This window comes from Tiliqua scincoides, chromosome 1 (assembly GCF_035046505.1).
Source record: "Tiliqua scincoides isolate rTilSci1 chromosome 1, rTilSci1.hap2, whole genome shotgun sequence".
NCBI classification, from domain to species: Eukaryota; Metazoa; Chordata; class Lepidosauria; order Squamata; family Scincidae; genus Tiliqua; species Tiliqua scincoides.
In genome coordinates, this window is record NC_089821.1 from 215741516 (window position 1) to 215766821 (window position 25306).

Below are 25306 nucleotides of genomic sequence, written 5' to 3' on the forward strand. Positions count from 1 at the left end.
ATGGACCTCAACAAGTGGGAAACCCTGGCCTCTGAGCGGCCTGCTTGGAGGCAGGCTGTGCAGCATGGCCTATCCCAGTTTGAAGAGACACTTGGCCAACAGTCTGAGGCAAAGAGGCAAAGAAGGAAGGCCCATAGCCAGGGAGATAGACCAGGGACAGACTGCACTTGCTCCCAGTGTGGAAGGGATTGTCACTCCTGAATCGGCCTTTTCAGCCACACTAGACGCTGTTCCAGAACCACCTTTCAGAGCGCGATACCATAGTCTTTCGAGACTGAAGGTTGCCAACTAGTAGGGGCTATGGAACATGCTACATGCTATGGGCTGGCAAGGGATAGCATTGGTATGCCTGTCTGCTATGAAACCAAGTATTTTTTTTTTTACTTATAATTTTTTTTAAGCTTAGGAATTTTCCGGGGTGGGCTGTCGAATTTTCCAGGGTGAGCTGACTGTGGGCTGTTTATTCTCTGCCTCTTGATATAGATGATGTAAATAGTAAGCATCACAAGAGGATCAATTCTCATTGATATTTGCAATAAAACTTTTAAAAAATCCAATCTAAATAATAACTTGGCCTTGCATTTGTTGTCCTGGGAGCTAAACATGATAATATTTAAATGCCTTTTTCCCCCATATGTTGACCACCTCCCTATGTTGACCAATTTCCTCCAGTCCCTTGGGTGGTCATCTTAAAGAGGTTCACCCCTGCTAACTGGTTAAGAGGCGCTTTTTCAAGTGGGTGCTCCTCTTTTATTTAGCAGGGGGAGAGTAACTGGCCCACCTCACCCCAGCAGTGTCTTTTCTAGTGGCTGTCTGCTGGAGTTGCATCTTTTTAGATTGTGAGCCCTTTGGGGACAGGGAGCCATTAGATATTTGATTTTCTCTGTAAACCGCTTTGTGAACTTTTTGTTGAAAAGCGGTATATAAATACTGTTGTTGTTGTTGTTGTTGTTCTACTGTACTATATATCACTTCAAAGACAGAAAGAGAGACGTCTAGTGTAGCCATCTGCTTGCACAGCTACTTTAATATGTTCAAGAGCTTTTTACATGAGGAGCACTCAGACATTTTTCTTCTACTCTGAAGTGGCACTGTCCAGAATTCTAGCAGTTCAGTCTACTTCTTCATCTTTTCAGTACAATTTAAGTAGTTTTACAATACTTTAGGTTTGGGATTTGTTGGGGCCCTAAAACTGAATATTGCATGGTCCATCAGTTATCCTAGAAGAGGAGAAACATTGACCCTTAATTTTTGCACTACTTCTTGTTAGTAAGTTGATAATTTGATTTATTATCACATGACTCCTTTAACAAAGCCTCTCCAATAAGCTGTGCTGACTCTATACATTCCATTTATATTTGTAGAAACTTTGATATTCTGCATAGCATTGATTTGTTTCCCCTTTTTTCTTTGGATCAGAAAAATGAGATATTCTCTTCTCATTTTGCAAATATCACTGTCTGTATGAAAATAATCAAAAGAGTGAAAAGATGTTTTGACTTGTCGCCATAGGATGGCAAGACAGTTATAAAGGATGTAGCATCAGACTGCTACATGTCACTGAACAACCATCTATTTTATTTATTTACTTCACTTGTACCCCACCTTTCTCACCAAAGGGACCCAAGGCGGCTTACAATAATCATTAAAAACACAATTTAAAACATGAATTAAAAAATACGATAAAACACTTTAATAATAATAACATTCTTAAAAACAGTAGTCAGATAAAAAGATGTAAAGGAGTAGATAGCAGCAGTTTATAAAAAGGCCCCAAGCCTGTAAAAGTTAATGGCTTAAAAGTCAATGACCATCAAAGTACATGACTTAAGTTTCATCCTCCATGCTGGAAAAAATAGACATCAGAAATAATGTTTATCTGTTTTGTCTCTCATTCATATAAGCCTGTTGATTCATAGTCATGGTCATTTCGGGCCAAGCAACCACATATTACATGAAGGTTATCATGAGGATATCATGAGCTGAGGTTGCTGTTTTGCCAAATCCCAATCCACTGGGCCTTGCAATCAGAGTTGCCAATAAGCCAAGTTCCAGTCCCAAGTCAGGTTCCAGGTAGGTCAGTCCAATTTGTCAGGGTATCAGAGTCCAAAGCCAAATCAGAGTCCAAAGCCAAAGTCCAGTCACAATCCAATTCCATAAACCCAGTCAGTCACTCTCCTCTCCTACCTCCAACCTGCACTCCTTCAAAACCCACCAAACCCTTTCTGCCTCAGGTGCTCCCTATATACCTGAGGGATCTCCTTATGCTCTAGTGGCTGCAGCTGCTCAGCACACCTCCAGCTACCACCTGGGCTTTAATCCTGCATTTACTCAGAGCAAGGGGCACTGTGGACACCACACCCTATCTCCTCTGTAATATCTTCCGCAATTCCAATACAGTTGCACACTTCATAATTCAAAATAAATGAACATTTCCAAAGCAAACTGTACAAAGAGATAATGATAATAGCAGGAATGGAAACTTGAATCTAAGTTGCAAAAACGTGTCTTTTGCTGACTCATGTATACTTGAGTCAGGTGTGTCAATGACGCTGGGACTGACTCGAGTCTGAGGCCACTGACTTGGAAGTGAGCCCCAATGCATGCAGAATTGAGCCTGTCTGTGTCTGGGTGTGCTTGCTTCCTTTTTTTTGCACATGAAAGACCTTATGGGGTCAGCCACAATGGGACTACTTCTGAGTATAGCTGCAAAGGATTGGGTCATACTGGTAATCCTCCCAGCTGCTGCGCGTGACCTTCCTCTCGCTTACTACTTCTATCCCCACTGTCACACAGTCCGTCCCATCCCTTCCTGCCTTGTTTACAGATAGGATGGAGACATCAGGTGAGTATTAAATTAGAAGTATTAAACTCTGACACACACACACCTGCCAGAAGCTCTGTTTTTTCCGTGGAGCCACACCTGACACTTGTATCAAAAAGACTCAGGGCTTAAATCAAATAGAGTCACAAAACTGCTCTGGACGAGTTCCTATGGCTGCCCACTGTGAATGAGTTGAATCAAAGGGAGCGGGAACTCAGGGTTCGTTTCGAGACTAGCCATGGTGGATTTGCACATCCCTGCCTTTGAGAGATGGCTCACTTTAAAAGATGAGGGGTATTATGATATCACCTTCAAAACATGATTTTTTTTAATTAGAATGTTTCGTAAGTGCTTATCATTGCATGAAATAGATGTGCTACCAGAGATCAAATGCTTAGCTGCATTAGGAGAAAAACTATTCTCATTAGTTTTGTAATGGTATGATGTATTTTTTTCAGTATTGATACAGCTTTTTATCTACTTATTACTTGCATACTACTTATGGCTTATTAATATAATTTGCTTACCACCATACTGGGTCTCCCTTAAATCAAACTGAACTCAGTTTTGGTTCTGTCAGCAGTTGCATCAATTAGAGCAGGGGTGTCAAACATGAGGTCTGCAGGCTGCATATGGCCCATGGAAGCTCTTTATCTGTTCCAATGAAAATTGAGCTCTCCCAGCACCACCATCAGCTGCTGAGCTAAAAAGTGAAGCAGCACTGCTGAAAGGGTGACTTTCATGGTAATTGGGCTCTCCCATATCTTGAAAATATAATTAAGATTTGCATGTTTTCTCTTCTGTCATTTGCAACGAATAAGTTCCTAAGTGAGATTTAAAAAGAAACTGCTTATTTCTGGTCACCACCTGCTTGATGACATCAATTCATGCTTAGTGATGTAACTTCCAGTCCTCGTCAGGCACCACAGATACTATTCAGATTGCTGTATGAAACAAGTTTGACACCCCTGGATTAGAGCCTCTCTGTTTCTCCTTGACAATTGGTTTGGTCAATAGGCAAAGCAAACCAAAACAAGTAACAGAAGACAAAGGATGCAGGAGACAGATTGAATTAAGAAGACTTAAATAAAAATCCCAATGAGTGATTTACATAGGCAAAAGGCAACACCTGTCAACCGTTCCTGGGATTTTTGTCCATGCACATTTTTGCAGCAGATTAAGCTGAAGAAGGGAATTTGCCTGTCTTTGCAGTACCATGATGTAATGATATATTTGGAAGTGCAAGAGTTTGTCATGACATTCTCTTATATCCATGCCCCTCTAAAACTTTACCACAAAAAAATCAATGTTAAATATCTGCATTAGAAAGTTTTCTTCTCCTGTCACTTCTTTCTACATTAAAACTTATTGAACTACATCTTTAAAACAAGAAGCAGTTCGCGGCTGTACACAGTCGCGCTCTGGCAACTCCTGTGATGCTGCTGGAACCAACTGTATTGGCTTCTGCCTTTCCATTGGACCATTCCCGCGACTTGGAGAGGGGGGATTTGCTGCATGTGTAACAGCCTATCCTTCATACCTTCTTTACCCAGGCTTCACGCACTGGAGAGGACACTCCAACTTCGCCATACGGCGTCGGCACAACACGGGAAGCAGCAGTTTAGGGATCTGAAGGCCTTAGGCGTGGACCTCAACAAGTGGGAAACCTGGCCTCCGAGCGGCCCGCTTGGAGGCAGGCTTTGGCCTTTGGAAAGGCAGCATGGCCTTTCCCAGTTTGAAGAGACACTTGGCCAACAGGCTGAGGCAAAGAGGCAAAGAAGGAAGGCCCACAGCCAGGGAGACAGACCAGGGACACACTACACTTGCTCCCAGTGTGGAAGGGATTGTCACTCCCGAATCGGCCTTTTCAGCCACACTAGACGCTGTGCCAGAACCACCATCCAGAGCGCGATACCATAGTCTTTCGAGACCGAAGGCTGCCAACAGAATTTTATCAAATTCAGTAGCAATAGTTTGAAACAAATATATACACATTGAAAAGTGGGATTTTAGAGAAATGAGTATGAAAGGTACGAGTATATTAGACTGCAATTCTATGTATGCTTACTGAGAAATACATTCCATTTACACTACCGGAGTCTCCTGGGTCTTTCATCCAATGAAAGGCCCCACTCTCACTCAGTGAGGAGCTCACACTCTCATCCCTAGAGGGCATGATCCAGATTAACCTTGTTCCCTCATCCTTTTCATCTGCCCCCTCCCCTATCCATCCATTCATCCATCCATCTGCTGTGGAGGCAGTGCAGACTGGGACATAACCTGTGGGCAAATTTCATTGCCACCTGCTAAGCCTGATTTCTTAGTTAAGGACCATTTGAAAAAAATCTCAAAGGTAGCACCTGAGTGCACTTGTTGCAGGAGAAGGTCTGATGCTGCACTCCTTCACTCCATCTTTGTGAAAACATCCAAGTTGTCTATTGTCCCCTGAACACCACATCCCTCATCCAATCAGTGGATCAAGGAGTGATTAGTACATTTAAGGCTTACTATGTGAAGGAAACTTATGATACTGTAGTGAAGGTTACTGACAATGGGGAAATGACATTAAAGATTTTGGGAAATCTTTACCATTAGAGATTCTATAATACTGGTTGGTGAGGTGTGGCAGTTAATTGTTTGTGCATGAATAGGATTTGTAAAAAGAAATTGTGTCTCTATCTAGCATGAGCCTTTAGATGTTGAAATGTTGGAAGTGACCTATCTATGACCAGAGAAAACATTGTGAGTTTGGCTAAAAAAGGTAGGTCTTGGTAAGGTGGAGTTAGAAGATGAGCAGGAGTTATTAGATTCTCATAAAGAAGAACTTTTGCTTGAGCTTGATGTGATGGGGCAGAGAACAAAGAGGAGGTTGATGTTGCTTGAACTCTGACAGCTAAGCGGTTGACAGAGGCATTCAGTTTAATGGAGAGTGCTTTGGCTGTTTGAGATGGAGAGGATCCAAACAGTGGATGTAACTCAAAAGTGAGCAGAAATGTGTGCTTCCCTATGCAGTAGTTCTGAGAAATATTGTAAGAATATTGTAAGAGAAAAAATGAAAGCCACATCAAAAGACACTGTTAGGTACATCTCCAAAACATTGCGAGATCAGATGTCTAACAATGAATTATCTCAGCTGTTGACATTGGTAGCCTTGCTGCCCCACTCCCCGGAGCCTCCTTCTTTAAGCAGCAAATTGTCAATGTGCATGTCTGATGACTTTTACCTAACCCAGTGTTTCTCAATATTTGTCCTTCACCGTACCACTTCACATGGTCCACCTATTTGAAGTACCACCAGAAGTAACTGAGAATGACATCATTGCCACTTACTTCTAGGTTGGGAAGCCATATGCAATGCAACAAGCAGCACTAAGAGGCTCAGTGCCAGGCAGCAGGTGACCGGAGTCCCACAAGTACCACCAGGCACCACCTCAAGTACCACTGGTGGTATCCGTACCTTTGGTTGAGAAACACTAACGTAACCTATTCCAGTTACTTTGGTTCCATTGGGAACAAAATTTTAAATTAACATGTTTTTAATATACATGCAGATTTCCAGGATTACAATTGCATTACAGGATTACAACTCTGCATTAATTAAGAGTTGCCTGTACATTGATCCTCTTCAGTGTTGTGCACTGGGAAGAAGTGTGTTTGATAGAAAATAAGGTTTTTGTGTAGCTGTGCATATGAAGTGGATAGCCCAATCCTATTCCTGGCACTGCCGCTGGGTGCCACTATATCCAGTGGCATCTTCAAGATTACAGGAAGTCTCCTCAGGGGAAGGAGACTTTCATCCCCTTCTCCCAGGGAAAGCCCCCGATCCCTTTCCTCAGGGACAGCCCCAGGCTGTTTTGCTGGTGCAGACGTGAGAGACACTGTGTCAGACTTTGCAGCCCCACCGGAAGGATAGGATATGGCAGAACAGGCTGAACTAGTCCCACCCCCTCCTGCCCCGGTTCCTTCCCTGCCCCACCCTGCCCTTCCCCCACCCTGGAATGCCACCCCCGCCCCCAAGGCCCTCACTATTGTCTGGAGCTCTTATTGTGCTTCGGACGGCGTCTGTCCAGTGCTGGACTCAGCACTGACTGGTTGATGCCAAATGAAGAGTAATCGTAATTTTGTGCCTGGATGTTTCATCAGTCTTCCTCAGAATGCTGAGATGTCCCAAAGGAGCTGGAAAAATCAAAATGGGGGGAAATTGGGGTTTTTGCCGCAGGGCTCATGGATAATTTCATTGCTATCTTTTTCACTTCCAAGTAAAACTTTCCATTTGAATGAGAAATAATTATTGTATTTTGCAGTTTCACCTAATGACAAAATGAAATTCACAGGTGGATTCTGCAGACCTTTAAAACTTATCTGTAAATCTTGCTGAGTTGGGATGATGTTGGTGGAAAGAGATTTTACATCAAGAGTTACAAAAATTCATTGGGTGGTATACCAACTAATTAGTGCTTTTGCTACTAGGAGCTCAGTGTGCATACAGGAGCTTCCTCTGTGAACATAAGTGTAAGGCATCTTCTATGAGCAGAATACTCTTTCTGTTCACAGACAAAGCTTTCATTTGCTTAATGGGCTCTTGATGGCGGAGGTGCTACTTAAAAATGGAACAAACAATTTAGCATGCATTTAGATATTCACAAATTTCATCAGAGATTGCAAAGTACCAGAAACTTTATATCATTTAGGGCCTAATCCTGTCCACCTTTCCAGCATCAGTGCAGCTGCAGTGCAGCCCAGAGGTAAGGGAACAAACCTTGAGGAGGCCTCCATGACTACCCCTCAATCACAGGATGCAGCACACACTCCTGTTGGCATGGCTGCATCAGTGCCAGACAGTTGGATAGAATTGGCCCCTTAGGCTCTGTAGTAATTCTTGCAACCCCAAAACACTGAGGAAAGGTCAGAGTATGAAAGAATAGTTGTATTGCATTAGTGACTGCCACAACATGCTTCAACATACTACACCATCTTGTTCTGGTGGAAAGTAATGCAAACGGGAAGAAAACAAAGACACCAGCATTGTTGAAATAATGTGTAACCCTAGTTTTCCCCCTTTGGCATCTAGCTATGCTCTTTGATCTTTTATGTTCTGAACATGCAAACATTTGCCAAGAAAGGACTTTGGTGTTTCAACAGTCATTGCTCTATTTGTTCCACTTGAGAGATGAAAATGCATTTTTGGCTTTACACAACAGCCAAGAAGCAACATTAAAGTGTTAATGGCTCAACTAAACTAGTGACAAATTCTTAGCTGCTCTTTTGTTGGTGTGAATGTCGGATGGGGTATTATTTCTTCAATTTGTTATTTGGCAATTTGTTTCGCATTGTGTTATATGTATGCACAATGCCATTTCAATATCCGTGGTTTACAATGCTTGATGAGTGCATGTATGGCATCATATAGTAGCATCTTGATCATGTGTGTTATTCTGACTCCTAGCACTGAAATATTAACATCTCTAGAGTATTCCATAAATGAAGCACTAATGATAAATACTAGTTGAAGACTTGTGATACAGAGCAGTGCTTCCCAAACTTTTTTGCACTGGGACACACTTTTTAAAATGACACTCTATTGGAGGGGTATCAACTCACCTCATTCTGGGAGCTGCATCCAATTGATGGCACCTGCTGAGGGCTGGTAGTCCAGGGGTTGTCCCCCCAAATGCATGTGCAGAGGGCATTCTGAGGGTGGGGAGGCCATGCACTGCCTTCCTGGCCCTCAGAATGATGTTCTGAGACTTTGGAAGGCCTTAAAATGTCACTTCTGGTTTTTCTGAAGGTTTTAAGGCCTTCAGAGGCTTCAGAATGTCATTCTGAGGGCTAGAGAGTTGGCACGCTATCTCCCCAGCCCTTGGACAGCTACAGTTGCATTAGGAGGGGACGGGGAGGCAGCACTGGATCTACATGGGCCATGTTTGATACCCCTGCTCTATCAGGACCCATGTAACTTTATGAGACTTTAAAAAAAATTCTCCTTACCAACTGTTGAAGCTTCTGGTTTTATCCTTTATAGTACTAGTGTTTCTCAAACTGTGGGTTGGGACCCACTAGGTGGGTCGTGTGCCAATTTCAGGTGGGTCCCCATTCATTTCAATGTTTTATTTTTAATAGATTAGACTTAATGCTACCATGGGATGTGACTGCATTTGGGGAAATGTGACAGACCTGTACTTTTAACAAGCTACTCTGTATATGCTTTTAACAATGATAGTAAATGGGATTTACTCCTGGGTAAGTGTGGGTAGGATTGCAGCCTTGGATTGTTAAAAATTTTTCCTGCTTGATGACGTCACTTCTAGTCATGACCACATCCAGTGGGTTCTGACAGATTCTCATTCTAAAAAGTGGGTCCCGGTGCTAAATGTGTGAGAAGCACTGCTTTATACTATGGTGAGGGGGCTGCTTTCCAGAGTGTTCATTATGTTCATTGGATCAGGACCATTCTGGGGGTCTTGCATTCCCCCTTTGCCTGGGCATCTAATAGGAGCTAAGGTGCGTTTACCTACTCATGAGTAAATGTGCAGTGCTGCTCCATTTCAGTTTGCATAGGGCTCAATACATTTTCCTTGTCAGTTTCAGGACCCACCAGAAACTGGGTCATGACCTACCAGTGTGTCTCAATCCACAGTTTGGGAACCATACCAGTCACACCAGAGTGATTTGTCAGTCCATTTCTAACAACTGACCAAGGACAGAAGATGGGTTTTCTTTGAGAATTGGTTTGCAGGCACTTCGTCTAGCTACTAGCGACTGGGAAACTAGATGAATGGGCTTCTTTTTTATAGGCGCAAAGAAATAAAGAATGTTTAAAATGAATAACTTTTTAAATAAAAGGTGTTCAAGATGTTCTAATTTGATTAAACACCACGGGTATTTATTTCAATAAGGAATTTAATACGTTGTGTACAACAGCTTTTTTGTGGATGCATGTGATGAAGTGAGTCTTACAAGCTGACTGACAAGGGCTTTGTATTGTTTCCATAAGTAGATGCAGAAAGTTCTGAAGCAGTGTTCCTGGGAAATAACAACAGAGGCTTCTAACAGACACCCACTGAACCAAAATTAGCAAATTCAAAAATCATCCCATGGTTAGAATGAGTTTTGCCAAAGTTGAATAATTACAAAGACTTTCACATACCAAAACTCACATTGCTTAGACAAAGAGTAAACTTTGTTGTGAACGAGAGTGCTGTCAGAGATCAGCTGGCCAGACTAACACCACAGAACCGGTGGCAGTGAAGCACAATGTATGCCATCTGGAGACAGGTGGGCTCCAGGACCCAGGCTTTGTCTTAGAACCTCCAAGTCTGGGCTTCTCCAAATCCTTTCTAGTTTGACTGTATATACACTTGACAGGCCCTCTTTCAGACTGCTTCTCCAAGGGTTCCCAGTTGCCAGGTGATAGGTCTCTGTGTGGGCCAGTAACTGTCTACACTGAATGCCTCTGATGGGCACAGACATATCAATACTGCTTGCTTCTAACCTAGGCCAGGCTCCTCCTTCTGGCCACCCCCTTAGGTTGTTTCCTCTGGCCTTTGAACCCTCCTGGCATGGGCCCAGAAGGTCTGCCCCCCCAGCCTCCAATGTTGTGTCTTCCAACTAAGGAATGGGATCCCAGTGAGTAGTCAGATGTTGGAACTCACCAAAACTGGAGGGGCGCCTATCTGAAGAGTGGAATGAGCCACCTAACCAGAAGTCCCCCTGTCCCTCTCTCTACAGGGCCCTCCTTTATATTCTGTCTCTCCTCCTTCCTTGCCTATTTATGTTTGATAGCACTCAGGTGAGCTTGCCTGACTGGCAAATCAGCACCACCTAGCTGTGCAGCCCCTCCAAACCTCAGCTCCTCACAAGTAATTTTCAGCCCAGATGCTATTGAGGTTCTTAATGGTCTGGAGAAGAATTAATTAAATTATTCCCCTCAAATGCTACAAAATGACTGCAAAACTCAGAGTGCTGAAGCAGGACAGGAGGAAAGGCCTCAGCTTGAAACCATGGGAATGCATTTCCACAAAATAATAATAATAATAATAAATAATAATAATAATACAGGTATTTACCACATACCGCCTTTCTTGGTTGTCAGATTTCTCCTCAGACTTTAATTCAAGGTGGTTTACGTAGGCAGGCTGTTCTAAATTCCCATAGGGATTTTTACAATTGAAGAAAGGTTCTATCTTTCAAGAACCACAACATTTCAGATGGATTTTTCTGATCTGATATAACATTCTGGCCTCCAGTTTCCTCCCACGCAAGCTGACAAGCAGCTCCTTCATCTCTCACATGGAGGGCAGCCAAGACACTTCTTCACTCACAACAAAGAGCAAGTGGAATAACTCCGCTGGGCTTGTCAGCAGCTTCAAGGTCTCAACATTCAAGGTGCCAGTGGCCTCGAACTGGTGACCTTTGGATGTTATCTTCAGGCAAATGGAGGCTCTACCCTCTAGACCAGACCTCCTACTTGATCTGAAATACATTTCAGATCAGTTCAGAACTTCTTCTATTGATCATTGCCAAGGGCTTATCTAACAAACTTCTTTTTAACTCTCTTTGGGTTTCACAGATTACAGAGGATTATATTTACCTTAAGTAAGAAAACTGATAGAAGTTTGATATCTCTAAAGAAACTTCCATGGTTTGGAATTAGTTTGTAATTTTTTCCTTCTGTGCACACTGTATTATACAATATAGTATAATAATCAATTTTGTATTGGATAAATCCTTTACATTTCTTGTATTAACTGGCTGTGTGTTGTACACAAAATAAATTCAGTTGAAGCAATGCTAATTTCATCGGACAGTTAGGATTTTTAATTTCCTACCTAGGATTTCCACGGTGAAATCACATCTAATTCACATGTTGACAATACCAGATGAATTTTGTGAAGGACCGAAAATACACAGTACACTAGTCAATGCTGATAGTCCTATTTAGGTGACAGCAGTCACTAACATTCTAAGTTGACATTCACACACAATTTATCTGAAATGGTTAATATTAGCATGTGAATATCTTTATTAACTACACTTGCATTTAGCACTGGGACTTTTGGGCGGAAAGTTCAAAGGGAAAAAAATCATTTAATAGACACTTTATTCCAGTTTATTTGTTATGGTTATATTACAACAGTTATAGATTTTTGTACTACCAACAGGTTTTTATTTTGTCATGTCCTCCATTTTTCTTGGATGTCCTACATTTTGGGGTGCCTGGTCCTCTATTGTGGTTATGACCCCTGATCACCCTTCGTGAATACCACCAGACACCGGTGGTACAAGTACCACTGGTTCAGCTATACATCATGTTTTGTATTTTCATTGCTTAGCAAGTATCAACATTCGGTGTCCATATACATTGATGGGATTACACTTTCGTATACTGAATTAGGCTGCAATCCTAACCACACCTACCAGAGAGGAAGCCCCATTGACGATAATGGGGCTTACTTCTGAGTAGACAGGCAGAGGATTGGGCTCTTAGTGAGCAGAAAGTTGGTGCTAGTGATAGTCATTCTGCCAGTTGTAGCTTCCGCTTGCTCCTGCAGAATCTCTTCATTAGGTGTGTTTTGCTGTGTGCTCATTTCTCTCATAAACAGTTTATTCCCTCCCTCTGCATAAGCTCCTCTGAATGCAACTGGCTGGTTGTCTCTGTTCCCCTCTTGTGTGCAGAAGAAGCACGTTCCTCTTCTAATCCTTGAGCTGAGCAGAGCCTGCATCACCTTGCCAACTACCCTGATCCCTCATGGTGTGAGGAGATGCCCTGCCAGAGGCGAATCTCTTCTCAGGCTCCGGCTGCAATCATGTGCGGGTTTAGGGACTCTTATTGGCCTCAATAGGACCAGAATGTCACTTCTGAGTCTACAACACAGGGAGCCAAGGGCTGCAGGCTGGACAACATCCTTACCCACGTGCCTGCCTTACTGGAACATACACACGCACCTTTGCTGAATGGTACTAAGGCTGGAACCCTATACAAGGGGTGTCCAAAGTTTTTGGCAGGAGGGCCACATCATCTCTCTGACACTGTGTCAGGGGCCAGGAGAAAAAAGAATTAATTTACATTTAAAATTTGAATAAATTTACATATGTTTACATAAATGTATATATTAAAGGTGAACTTATATGAATGAATGAAGGTCTTGCAATAGTTCAAGGCCTATAAAAGGCCTTGCACAAAGCAAGGCTGGCCTTTCCTTTGCTGCTGCTACTGCATCACAGGCGTGAAACAACAAGCAGTGGAGGGAGCCCTCATCCCACAGCTCACTCGAGAGGTCAAACAGTGGCCCTCACACTGAGAGCAGTTGCGTTGGGCCAGTGTAGGCTCCAGCAAATCTCTGGAGGGCCAGAGGTTCTTGGAGACTGGGGTTCATTGGGAGTCCTTGAGGGCTGGCGTTTGGGCACTCCTGCCCTATACAGGAGTACACACTTGCCTGGAAGTAATAGCCTGAGCCTATGCATGTCTACTCAGGTGGAGGTCCCATTATAGTCAATGGGGCTTACTCCCAGGAAAGTGTGGATAGGACTGTAGCCTAAGAGCCCAGTCCCAAGCATGTCTACTCAGAAGTAAGTTCCATTAAAGTCAATGGGGCTTCCTTCCAGGAAAGCGTGGATAGGATAGGAAAGCCCATTCGTATGCGTGTCTACTCAGAAGTAAGTGCCATTAAAGGCAATGGGGCTTACTCCCAGGAAAGTGGCGCTGTGCACGTGAACTCGGCTGCGCTGGCTCTGCAGGTGGGTGGTTTTGCTTGCGGGAGACCCGGCTTGGTGCAGGGCCACCGGCTGCGGGCGGCAGCAGTCGAGATGCCACCGCTTGGAAGAGAAAGTCCTGCGGCGCCCCTTCGCAGCGCGGCCCAAAGCTGGCCGCGGGTGCCGCCTCGCTGCCAGCTGGGGCTGTGGCAGCCGCTCAGGCTGCCCAAAGCGCCCTTTAGCCTTCGCGGGCAGGGAGAGGCGGGCGCGTGAAGGCGAACCCCGTCCTGCAGTCCTCGCGCTCCGCCTGTCTGCACCGGCGCGAGGGAAGGAGGCGGGGCGCCTTCGCTGAACCAGGTACCGTGCGGGAAGCCCGGTGGGCTGGAAGAGGGGCGCTCTGTGGGAGCCGCTGCGGAATAGTTGGCCACTCACAGGGTCGCAGGCTGCTACCTCGCAGGGTTGTTGTGAAGGGGGAAGAACCTTGGAGTAAGCGTGGGAGAAAAACGTAAGAAAGGTGTTCCTACAGGTGAAGTAGTAGGTCAAGAGACTGCTGGACTTCTGAAGCTGTGATTTTCATCCAATGTGCCGTGCATGGTCCACAGGTGTGCTACAGGCATTTGGGGGAGGGTAATTTATTAGTAGGGCCGTTGGGGATGTGAGCCCCCCCCCCCCCCCGCAGCATGGTGTGCCTTGTTAATTGTCACAGGAGTGGTGAGCCCTGAAAATTTTACCACCTTCTCAGAGTGCCATGAGATGAAAAAGGTTGGAAATCACTGTTCTGAAGCAGTATTTCTCAACATTTGTCTTCCACCGTATCACTTTATGTGGTTTACCTATTCAAAGTACAACCAGCAGTAACTGGTGATGACATTAACTGGTGATGACATCATCACCAGTTACTGCTGGGTTGGGAGGCCACAGGCAATGTGACAAACACCAGTAAGTACTTCAGGTTGGACGGGAGGGCTTTTTTTGAGCATGGAAAAGCATGCTTTGGAACTCTGCCTGCTGAGCCAAGCCTCCTCCTACTGTTTGTTGTGTCACATTCCTGGTCCTGCTGCCAGGTGTCTGGGGGTCCCACGAGTACCACCAGTTGAGAAACACTGTTCTAAAGCATTGGGGGGGGGGGAATAGTAGTTACTTGTGTGATCCTGTTACATGTATGCAGTTGCAACAGCAAAACTTGCACTATTTGAGAGATGAGTCATTTTCTCAGTTGCAAAGTTCTGCAGTGAAAATACCACTTTTATAGCATATTTTAAAGGTTCAAAGTGCTTCACAAATGCTTCCGGCTGGTTCAGATGAAACTTGATTGCCTGAACTGGCTCCACACAATAAAGAGCCATGTGTGCTCATGAGAAATCTGACTTTCTTGGCATGTGTTCATGCCAGTTGTGGGAAAAGTCCTGAACTTCCCAGGTTCCAGAGGAGGAGTCAGGTCCATACATACCCCATGAGTGTACATGCCTCTTGTTCTGTTGGGCTGGATCTGGAAATAAAGCAGGGTGCAAACTGACCCTGTACTGGCAATCCTGAAAGCACCTTGAAAGCAGGCTTGCCCCAAGCCTATATCATGCCTAAGGCCCCTACCCAATTGTATTTGTTGTTGATATGTCCATTAATACACACACACCTTGCCTGTCCTTCTTTCGTACTCTCCCCTTCTTGTCTTCTTCCTCCAGCCAGCTGCTGCCTTCTGCCGCACTCTTCCTCCCAGTAGCTCTGTGTCCAAAAAGGCTGGGACTCAGGACAGAGAATGGAAAAGGAAGTCCTTTATTGTTTATATTTTAACATCATGTCACCCTGTTCAAGGCAGCAGCCTCAGAGCTGGTTCTTTTGAAGACTATATGTGCAACATGTACGAAATCTGGAACCACTCAACTCTTTTGTTTTAATTACTATGGTGGAGTTTCTTCAATGTCAGCTGCCATTTTGTGGGTTTCTCTTTCAGTGATGTTTGAAACAGAGGACAAATTGCTGGCAGTATTGTCTTGTCATTGGTAGGAAGCTCGTTGCCTCTATGGGTAGAAGTGGGTTCTATCATTTTTCATGTAAGATTTTGAATCTGTTCAGCCTTCTGTGATTTTACATCTAATTTTTATCAAATCAGCATAGTAGTAACTAGAATTCAGCATGAATTCTAGGTCTTTATACATCAGACAAATAACACTCTCTATTTTGGGATCAGTAGCAATACCTTTACAGTCTTACTCTTAGGCCTGGCTATGCCACCCTTCTCTCCAATTTTTTTTATTTCTGCGCACATCCTAACCCAGAGCTCCACCCTCTTACCAAAGGCGGCAGCAGCGACTTCAACTTCATCTGCTACAGTAACTAAACTGACAGTGCTTAGCTAACCTCCCCCCATTCTCTACTGTCTTTGGCAACAACGCATGATCTTTTGCTGTCACTGTTTCCTCATGCTCAGTGAGCTGGCCAATCCTACTCCTGGTTTGAAAGAGTGTTAGGGTAATTGACAAAAAAGCGTGGAGAAGGCTGTCTTCAAACTGCAGAAGTGAGGGTACCTAGCTCGTCAAATATGAGGATGACAGCGACACAGAGGAGATGACAAAAGATTGCTGCCCTACTGAAAGTGCTTCTTGGCTTTTAGGACCCATTGAATCCCATTGCATGCTGGCCTAAGATGGAAGGAGAAAGAGAGATCCAGAGTTTAGTTTTCTGTTGTTGCTAAGAAGAGTCCTGCTGGATCAGGCCAAAGGCCCATCTAGTCCAGCTTCCTGTATCTCACAGTGGCCCACCAGATGCCTCATACATGATACCACCAGATACGTGCATCCTGTTGCCACTGCCTTACATGCGGCATTCTGAGGTAGCCTCCTTCTTCAAGCACTTCATTTCAGATTTTAACCCAGATAAAATATGTGTGGTTATTCACGTCCAGCTAATTAATGTATTTGTTGGAAATGAAATCAAAATTACCAGTATAATTTCAGTGCAAGTGATTGTGGTGATGTTATCATTCATTCTTATGTGACTTATGTGTTTGCATACTCATAGAAACATAGATGTCTCTTTAGGGATTTTCAGCTTTGATTTTCTAGACAATACTTAACTATTTCACTTTAGGTCAAGCAGGAGATAGCTGCCTCCCAGGGGCTGCTATATTCTCCAGACCATGGCCCACAAGCAAGTTATTTAAAGTAAAGGTTCTAGGATAAAACTGATGCTATCTTATAGGCTTCACAAACGTGGCTAGGCATTGCATTAAAAAATCCCAATGTGGAAATATTAAGAGGGTGGCATATTATTCTCAGATACTCACAACTTTGGATAGCAATTTCCTTTTCCTTGTGAGTGAAAGTATGGACCAAATTTTGCAATACCTTGGTAATTGGTAGGCCTGCTTGGGCTAGATGAAATTACCTTGTGGCCCTAATCTGGCCCATGGACTACGAATGGGCCATCATTGAATTAAACATAGGAATACAGGTGGAGAGGCGGGGCCAAGCAGTGCATGAGCAGCAGATTCCAGAGCTCTTGGAATTAGTCTGTTTTTCTTTTTATTTTTTGCGGATTCAGGGAAATCCGAGGACAAAGCCAGGAGAGGTTTGGTCATCCTGACAGTATAAAGTGTCTCGAGAAGGTCAGAGCCTGGCCCGGGGTGGGGGGCTTTCCTCCCGGGACACAGCCGTTGAGGCAGATAAGGAGAAATGGCAAAATTCGTCCCATTGACTGTCAAAAGAAAATATACACAGTAGCCTCTTTAAAGTACAGGTCTGTGACATTTCCCCAAATGCAGTCACATACCATGGGAACATCAAGTACATATTAAAAATAAAATACTGAAATGAATGGGGACCCACCTGAAATAGGCTTGCGACCCACCAAGCCCATAGAAGAGAAGAAGAAGAAGAACATAGTTGGCACTGGGCTAGTGCAGGTGGAAAGCCAGTGCTGTGCCATTCTGTGGCTGCCTGAACTGTAGGGCAGTGGAGAGTTAGGTGAGGATGTGGGGGGAGGTGGAGGGAGGGCAGGGAAGAGGTGTTCTAAGAAAGGGAGCAGGGTGGGAGGAAGACGGGACCAGTGGAGCTCAGCTCCAGTGGATCCTGAGTTCCATGTCAGGCCACGCAACTCCACATAACTCTGATTCTGCAACAGCTCCAGAGCTACCATAGAATTGAGTAGCCCCATTGCAGGGCTACTTTCTTTACTTGGGAGATGGGGACAAAAGTCCCCTTCTCTTGAGGAGGCAGCAGTGGCTGCTGCCTGTGGCGCGCTGGATGCTGCAGTTACCATTTTTGGTGCCATGGCAGCCTTGGCAGCTCAGGATTGGACTGTAAGACAGTGATTCTCAAGCTTTTTAGAACCAGGGCACACTTTTTAGAATGACAATCTGTTAGGACCCTCCAGAAGTGATATCATGGCTAGAAATGACATTATCAAGCAGGAAAATTTTTATACAACAAAATCAAATCAATCAAGTAAGTAAATGACAAGTTTACAATAAGTACAGGTGGAGCCTATTTATCTGTGTTAGTTCTGTTCCATGACTCCACACAATTAACAAAAAACACTTGTGCTAAATTCCACAGAGTTATGCAAATACAATGCAGCCTGACACTTGGGACTGGAAGGAAACTTAGGCAGCTTTTATCAATCCCCTCCGCTCCTTCAGCTCTCCCCCTTTCACAGGTGGGATGCTAAGCTTTTAAGAGTCCAGTCCTATGCATTTCTACTCAGAAGTATGTCCCATTCTAGTCAATGGGGCTTACTCCCAGGAAAGTGTGAATTGGATTGTAGCCTAAATTTCCTGCTTTGGCTTGCTGGGAAGGCTTGTTTCCATAGGCTGGAGCAGCCTGCACCATCTCAGTGGGGGGGGGGGGGATTTGGCAAACACTCCCTGGGTTTTTTAAAGCAATCCCCTCTGTTGCTACTGCACTTGCCCTGTGTGTGCATGTGAGAGCAAGCGAGAGCAAGCTCCACATTGCTGTAATAATAATAATAATAATAATAATACAGGTATTTCTATACCGCCTTTCTTGGTCTTCAGATTTCTCCTTAGACTTTATTCAAGGCGGTTTACATAGACAGGCAATTTAAATCCCCTTGGGATTTTTACAATTTGAAAGAAGGTTTCTATCTTTCAAGAAACCACAACATTCAGATGTTTCTTTCTTGATCTGGTCGCACATTCTGGCCTCCATCCTCCCGCACTCAGAGCAGATGGAATAGCTCGGTTCAGCTTGTCAGCTGCTTCAAGGTCGCACGGTGCCAGTGGCCTTGAACTGGTGACTTTTAGATGTTATCTTCAGGGAAATGGAGGCTCAACCCTCTAGATCAGATCTCCTGCCCGAACATGTTCTGGTTACACAGGGTTTTCCACCCCCCCCCCCTTCAGCCTCTTTGCTGGCTCAGGGGCTCCAAGAGTGTTACTGTTCTTTCAGAAGGGGAACCTCTTCCAGGGTTCCAGGGCTATTTCCCTGCCTGTGTGAGGCAGAGTCTTTTTGCAGTGTGGGCTACCTGGAAATGGAGCAGATGCCAGCGCAGGGCAAAGGAGGCAAAGGTGTGTGGGACTTTCGGTTCCCCCCATTGAGACAAATCTGCATATAAAAAATCAGTGGATAAATAAGTTGCACCTGTATAGGTTAAAAAATTTATTTAAAATAAGGAAGAACCCTCCTAACCATCCAAAGCAGTAGCTGATCTGTTTAAAAAAAAATTCCCCAAACATCCTAAAGGCTGGAATCCTATCCACACTTACACAAAAGTAATCCCCATTGACTATCATTGTTAAAAGCCTATACTGTACATAGTATTCTGTTAAAAGTACAGATATGTAACCTTTCCCCAAATGCAGTTACATACCATGTTAGGATCAAATCTAATAAGATAAAAATAAAATACACCTTGAAATGAATGGGGACCTACCTGAAATACCCTCATGACCCACCTAGTGGGTCCCAACCCACAGTTTGAAAAACACTGCTCTAAGAAAAGGATTTGCAATATTTTCTGTGTGTGAAAGGCAGTCTTTACTACTTTTATTACTATTGACTGAACATTTATTACTGTAATAGTGACAGTGTACCTTGTAGCAATGTACCTTGTAAAAGTGTATCAGGCAGACATTCATTAGGTGTCTCTCTAGCAGGTGACTGAGGAAGCTTCCTCCATTGAATTTCTGCCTTACTTCATCCCTACTTAACCCACTGTTGAACTGAAAGACCAAGGCTGCAAACATAACCACACTTTCCTGAGAGTAAGACCCATTGAACAAAATAGGACTTACTTCTGAGTAGACCTGGTTAGGCTTGTACCCTAAGGCAAAGTGCGGCATAATATGTTAAGACTGTGTAAAGTTTTTACTGCTTAGTACATGACACATAAATAGGATGACTACCTTAATTTTCAATTTACTGTGCTTTTTGGAACATGAGGGAATACTATAAGCATTTCAGTACTTGCTAATTAAAATGAAGGGAATTTTATATTTAAATTTCCTGGGTTTTTGAATAGTGATTATTATTATTATTATTATTATTATTATTATTATTATTATTATTATTTACTGCTTTTTAATTAAAAATAATCACACAACAGAAATTTCTGAAACACACCATCTGTGGAGATTTGTGGAAGATGGGCTAGGTCTTTTGGGTTGTTCAGATACATCATCTAGTAGAATAACCTTGTGGAGTAGGCCAATAGTGCCAAAGATCTTGAGATGCCAGCCCCTCCCCCCCATTGATCTGTTATGCAACCATGAGCGATTGCACTTGCTGTGCTTTTTTGGGTGTTCAGGTATGTAATCTCCACAGTGCTTGCAACAGTCATGTGGGAAGAAAAAGTCACCTGTTGCCAAATACTTTTACTGACAAGACACTAGTGCATTTTAACACATGTAGCTGGTAGAAATTCAAAGAAAAAATTTACTTAGAAAGAAGCTATATTTTGTTCAAAGGGTCTTGCTCTTTCAGTGTGCTGCAGTCCTGTGCATGTTTATCTGAAAATAAGCTCCTTTGAAAACCTTCTGGGACTTCGGAGAAAGCATGTGAATACCCCCCCCCCGCTATTTTATACCATTTTTCTTTACTTGCTGTTCTTGCCATACAATTGTAAAATACATGACTGGCTCTAAATGGGGGGGGGGGGAAGAGGGGAAAAAAGTGACTTCCATTTAATCCATTACACATTTTGGGAAGAGGAGAAGAGTGGATACCAAAAGAGTTGTGCTTTTTGGAGAAAAGCATCATCTGAATTGAAAGTACTGTATCTCAGTCATTTCTCAAAATATCTTGATCTAATTTGGGAGATGGTTGATTATGAACTCTAGTTCATCTGTATACAGTATCAGGAAGGCTGAATAATGTTGAATTTATGAGCAAAATTGTTTTTACTTGGACTATTATTTTATCAGCTGGAAGTGGGTTGAGGACATTTAAAAAAAAAAATCACTTCCCTAAATGCATATGTTAAATGCCAGTGCAGAGACAAGAAGTATGTGATGGATTTACATATTTGAAAACAATTTAAGGGAAATGAATCCAAAGGGAACTGAATTACTGCATCTGTGACAAAGACATCGCAAATTTGGGGGATGTGTCCTCAAGATTCAAGTTAGATTTTAAGTGGCTCAATCCTATCCAACTTTCCAGCACTGATGCAGCTGGTAAAGGAACAAGTGTTCCCATATGTTGAGGAGGCTTCTGCAACTATCTCCCCACCACAGGATGTAGTGCACACCCCATTGGCACAGCTGCACCAGGCACTGGAAAATTGAATAGAATTGGGCTCTGTGTTGCCTTTGTTTCTCTGTGGATTTGCACCAGATTTGGAAGGGTGATGGAGACTGTTACTTTATTTCAGGATGATTGGTTGGAGAGTTCAGAGTTTATGAATGATAGAATGTTCAGGGCTTTTGGTAGAGTGCTGTTTTTCCATCTTACTTTAATGCTGGTGAGATTATTGTTGACAGCAGTGTTTAGGTAATCCTTGGTCAAGACACCATCTATGGGATTCCCTTAACCTATCATATGTGGTGTGCCCATCCTTGGACCACCCATTAAGAGTGCCTATCCTGTCCCTGATTCCCCTCCTTTGACTGCTGGCATGAAATGAGAGACCTTGTCCTCCTTTAAGTTGCAGAGAGGATTATTTCATTGTCCTGAGTACAAGAGAATGATCCCACCCCTTTCAGGCCATCAGTACAGAGTCACAAATGTTAAAGGAATTCAAGCTATGTCTCACCTTCCCGGGCACCTCACAAAGACTGAGAATGGCAGCAGTGTCAGCATAGTGGGTCTTTGTTGCTTTCAGGATGCTTGCTTGTCTGTCTCTCCAGACTTTGGCACTGGCTATGACGCCCAGGTTTTAAAATCTCCCCCTGTTTTGTATGCTTTTGATCACTTTCTTGGGTCCTGTTCCAGAGGCACTTTGATGTGGTGTATCTTGTTTGTTCCTCTGTCTCTCTGTGTACCTTCATCTAGCTTATATGACTTGATCTGTGAGAAGCTGATATTGTGGGGTCTTGCCTTGGGGAAGGGGGTTTAGTCAGTTGGGCTCCTGGTTCCAGTATCCAGATCAAATGGACCCATGGTGCATCTTTTGCCATTAGGTATCTGGTTTAGATTTTACTCTGTTGTTTTTCCCTTAAGTTCACCAAGTTCGGTTTTACTGTTTAGAAATTATTGAAGAAACTGTGTTTGGAAAGTATTGAAGTTATGAAGCAGAGGTTTTTCAATAGTTATGGATGGTGAAAGTTCATTTCCGTACAATCTCTAATATGCCCTCTTATAGCATTTTATTTTGAGCTTCAAAATAATATGTACAATTCACTTAAACATACTTGTTTTCCTTTGTGTATGTCATTCTCCATTAGTTTGTTTTCTGTAATGACATATATTGTGAAAACATATGATAATGCTAGATTAAATGTTTGGCTACACAAAATAAACTTTTCTCTGTGCCTTAACCAGCCATTTTGTAATAGTGCTACTGCTTTTGATATTTTGTAAGATTCATGAGCAGAGTTTGCAGTTTTCGTAAGAAAGCAATTAAATGGATACACGCTCATTCACAGACACACATACTTACTCTGAGGCATACATGGACGCATGTTTGTAGAATTTCTCTTGGATCTGTGTCTCTTCTCAGATGTATGCTTTTCCTTTCTCTTTCTCTTTGGCACTTGTGCTGTTCAGACTTGTTTAAATTTATAACCAAGTTCTACCATATGAAATTTAAGCTCGTTAGGGCAAGCGTGTGTCTCTAATATCCATACAAATAGATTCAGACATAAAATTCAAAGAGATTGTTAATTCTCTTCAGATGTAAATGTTATACCTGTTAACATGAAAAAGTTATTGATATGTCATATGTAGTTGCTAGACTGTATACTACGAGCTTCCATCAAATATGTTCTTCATTGCCAATATATTTTATTGTATTATAAACCAATGCTAAACTGCAGTTGTAACATTCAGACATTTCACAGCCAGTAAGAAAAATAGTTTTGAAAAATAGTGTTTCAAAACTATTTCAGATTACAGATTCAGAATGATACATAGTTATAATTTAGCATGGATAGGATGTGGCTGTACATGGTAAAATAATTGAACAACCTAAGTTTTGTATTGGGGTTTATGGTTTGATTAGATGCATTGATATTTGGCTTGGAATTGTGTTTCTGTCCATACTTGGTTATTTAGAGCCTTGTGTTTAAATGTTGGAAGATGATTAATCTTTTTTAATCATCTGAGGCATAAATAGCTGAGGATAAGAAATAATTTTAAAGACTTCTTTTGAGATTGCACAGGGCAATTATTTCTAAGAAGGTAAAAAATTATATGAAATAGAATATTGTAGTCATATCAGAGTTCTGTACTCTTTTTATTTGCATGAGCTAAAATTTATCCCTTTGGACTTTTTCACAGCTCTGGTTTTTACAGAATAAGCTTAAACAAGTCCAATAGGAGGTAAAAAAACAGAAGGGAAGGTGGTGTTTTTGCTAGATTTATTAGTTCCTTGTTCTTTTGCATACTGCTAACATGTGGCTAAATGTCAAAGAGGTCTGAACAATCTTATGTTTCCTATGTAACATTATACAGTGTATATATATAATTTTGAAATGCAAGGCAAAGATGCATGCTGATAGGCATAATGGCAGGATAACGGCAGCATTAACTTCCCTTTAAAAACAAAACACAGTGCTTTGTGCTGCAACTAAATACCAGGAATCATGATAATTGCAGTGGTCATGTTTGTGTGCCTTTTCTCCTACAGAGATATAAAACACCCTTTGATTTCTGCTTGGTGGAATTTGACAGGCTTGGTGGAATTTGACTGCACACGTGCGTGAAGTGCACCCGCACAAACACACTTTGCTATGCCATATCTCAGTTACATTGTACCCCTACCCAGGGTCACTGCAGTGTACACATTACATATTTCTAGCAAACATGAAGATGAACAAAACAGGGAGTATAGATAAACAGAGATAAATTGGAGCCTGGAAAGGATATACAATGTCAGTGGACCGGGCTTTGGGCTCGCATTTTGAATTTTATAAAGCTCCTAGCCTCGTCTTTTACCATCAGAGTCACGTGAAGTGAAAAATTAAACAACTAGAATAAAAGCAAAGTTGAGTGGAACAATTATTTGGTATCAGTCCAGAACTAATTGTTTTTGAAGTGGTTTAAACGAATATCCGCACTAGGCAAGAGTGTTTGGCCTAATGCCAGCACCTTTGTAAAGCATATTAGCTCAGATGAGTAGTACTTAAAGTTACAGTTGCAGGCAGAGAGAGAGAGAGAGAGAGAGAGAGAGAGAGAGTTCTTTGTGCTTACACTTGTATCTCCTGCTTTGCTAGGATTAGCCGGAATACCTGTGTAGCTGGATAATTTGGCTAAAAGATTATTTTTGCTGTGCATAATCTCGGTTTTTGGTGTTTTTTGTTCTCCAGGTGGATTGCCAGTTGCTGGTTCCTCTTCTAGCTCCAAACCTAGATATGCTACGTGTTTGCTGCCACTGACAATGACCATGAACCTTCACACAAAAACCTCTGGTGTTGCCTTATTGCACCAGATACAAGGCAATGAGCTAGAGCCTCTGAACAGACCTCAGCTGAAAATTCCTCTGGAACGACCGATCAGTGAAATGTATGTGGATAGTAATAAGACTGGAGTTTTCAACTACCCAGAAGGTGCCACTTATGATTTTTCCACTGCCGCTCCAGTGTATAGCTCAACTAGCCTCAGTTATGCCTCTACAAATGAATCGTTTGGGTCCGGTAATCTGGGAGGATTTCATTCTCTGAATAATGTTCCTCCAAGCCCTGTTGTGTTTTTACAGACAGCACCACAGCTTTCACCTTTTATTCATCACCATAACCAGCAGGTACCTTACTACCTTGAGAATGAACCAAGCAGCTCTGCAATGAGAGAAGCCTTTCCCACAGCCTTCTACAGGTAAATCATGCCATTGATGTACTTAAAACAGAATGTAAATATAAAGTGGTTATTAAGGCAAGGAAAGACAAAACTTGATAAATTTTGCACATGTGTGTATATGAGGCTATGCTGTCAGGTGAGTCACCACTCAATAATTAAACTGAGCAATTCTGCTGGGTAAATAAAAATGTCTATTATGACTATTGTGAAATTGTTACTAAGTGTGCTAGAAATAAAATGCATATGCTAAACAAGTCAGATTGTCAACAGAACTGTGCTCTAGGAGAAAAAATGCCAGCAGATTAAAATGGGAGCCTAAGACTCAAATGTGACTGTTTTGACCAAGATCAGCCCAGTCTGTCACTGTCTGTACTTCTAGCCTA

General features: G+C 42.7%; 1 protein-coding gene across 1 annotated transcript in view; it reads left to right on the forward strand.

Annotated features, from left to right (window-relative positions):
• The window catches only part of ESR1 (estrogen receptor 1), a 246200-nt gene that overhangs the window by 37364 nt on the left and 183530 nt on the right, over positions 1-25306 (forward strand). The window contains exon 2 of the mRNA XM_066615710.1: positions 24437-24941. Coding sequence (XP_066471807.1) covers positions 24508-24941 — 434 coding nt within the window. The 5' untranslated portion in view covers positions 24437-24507. The remainder of the gene's footprint in view (positions 1-24436; positions 24942-25306) is intronic.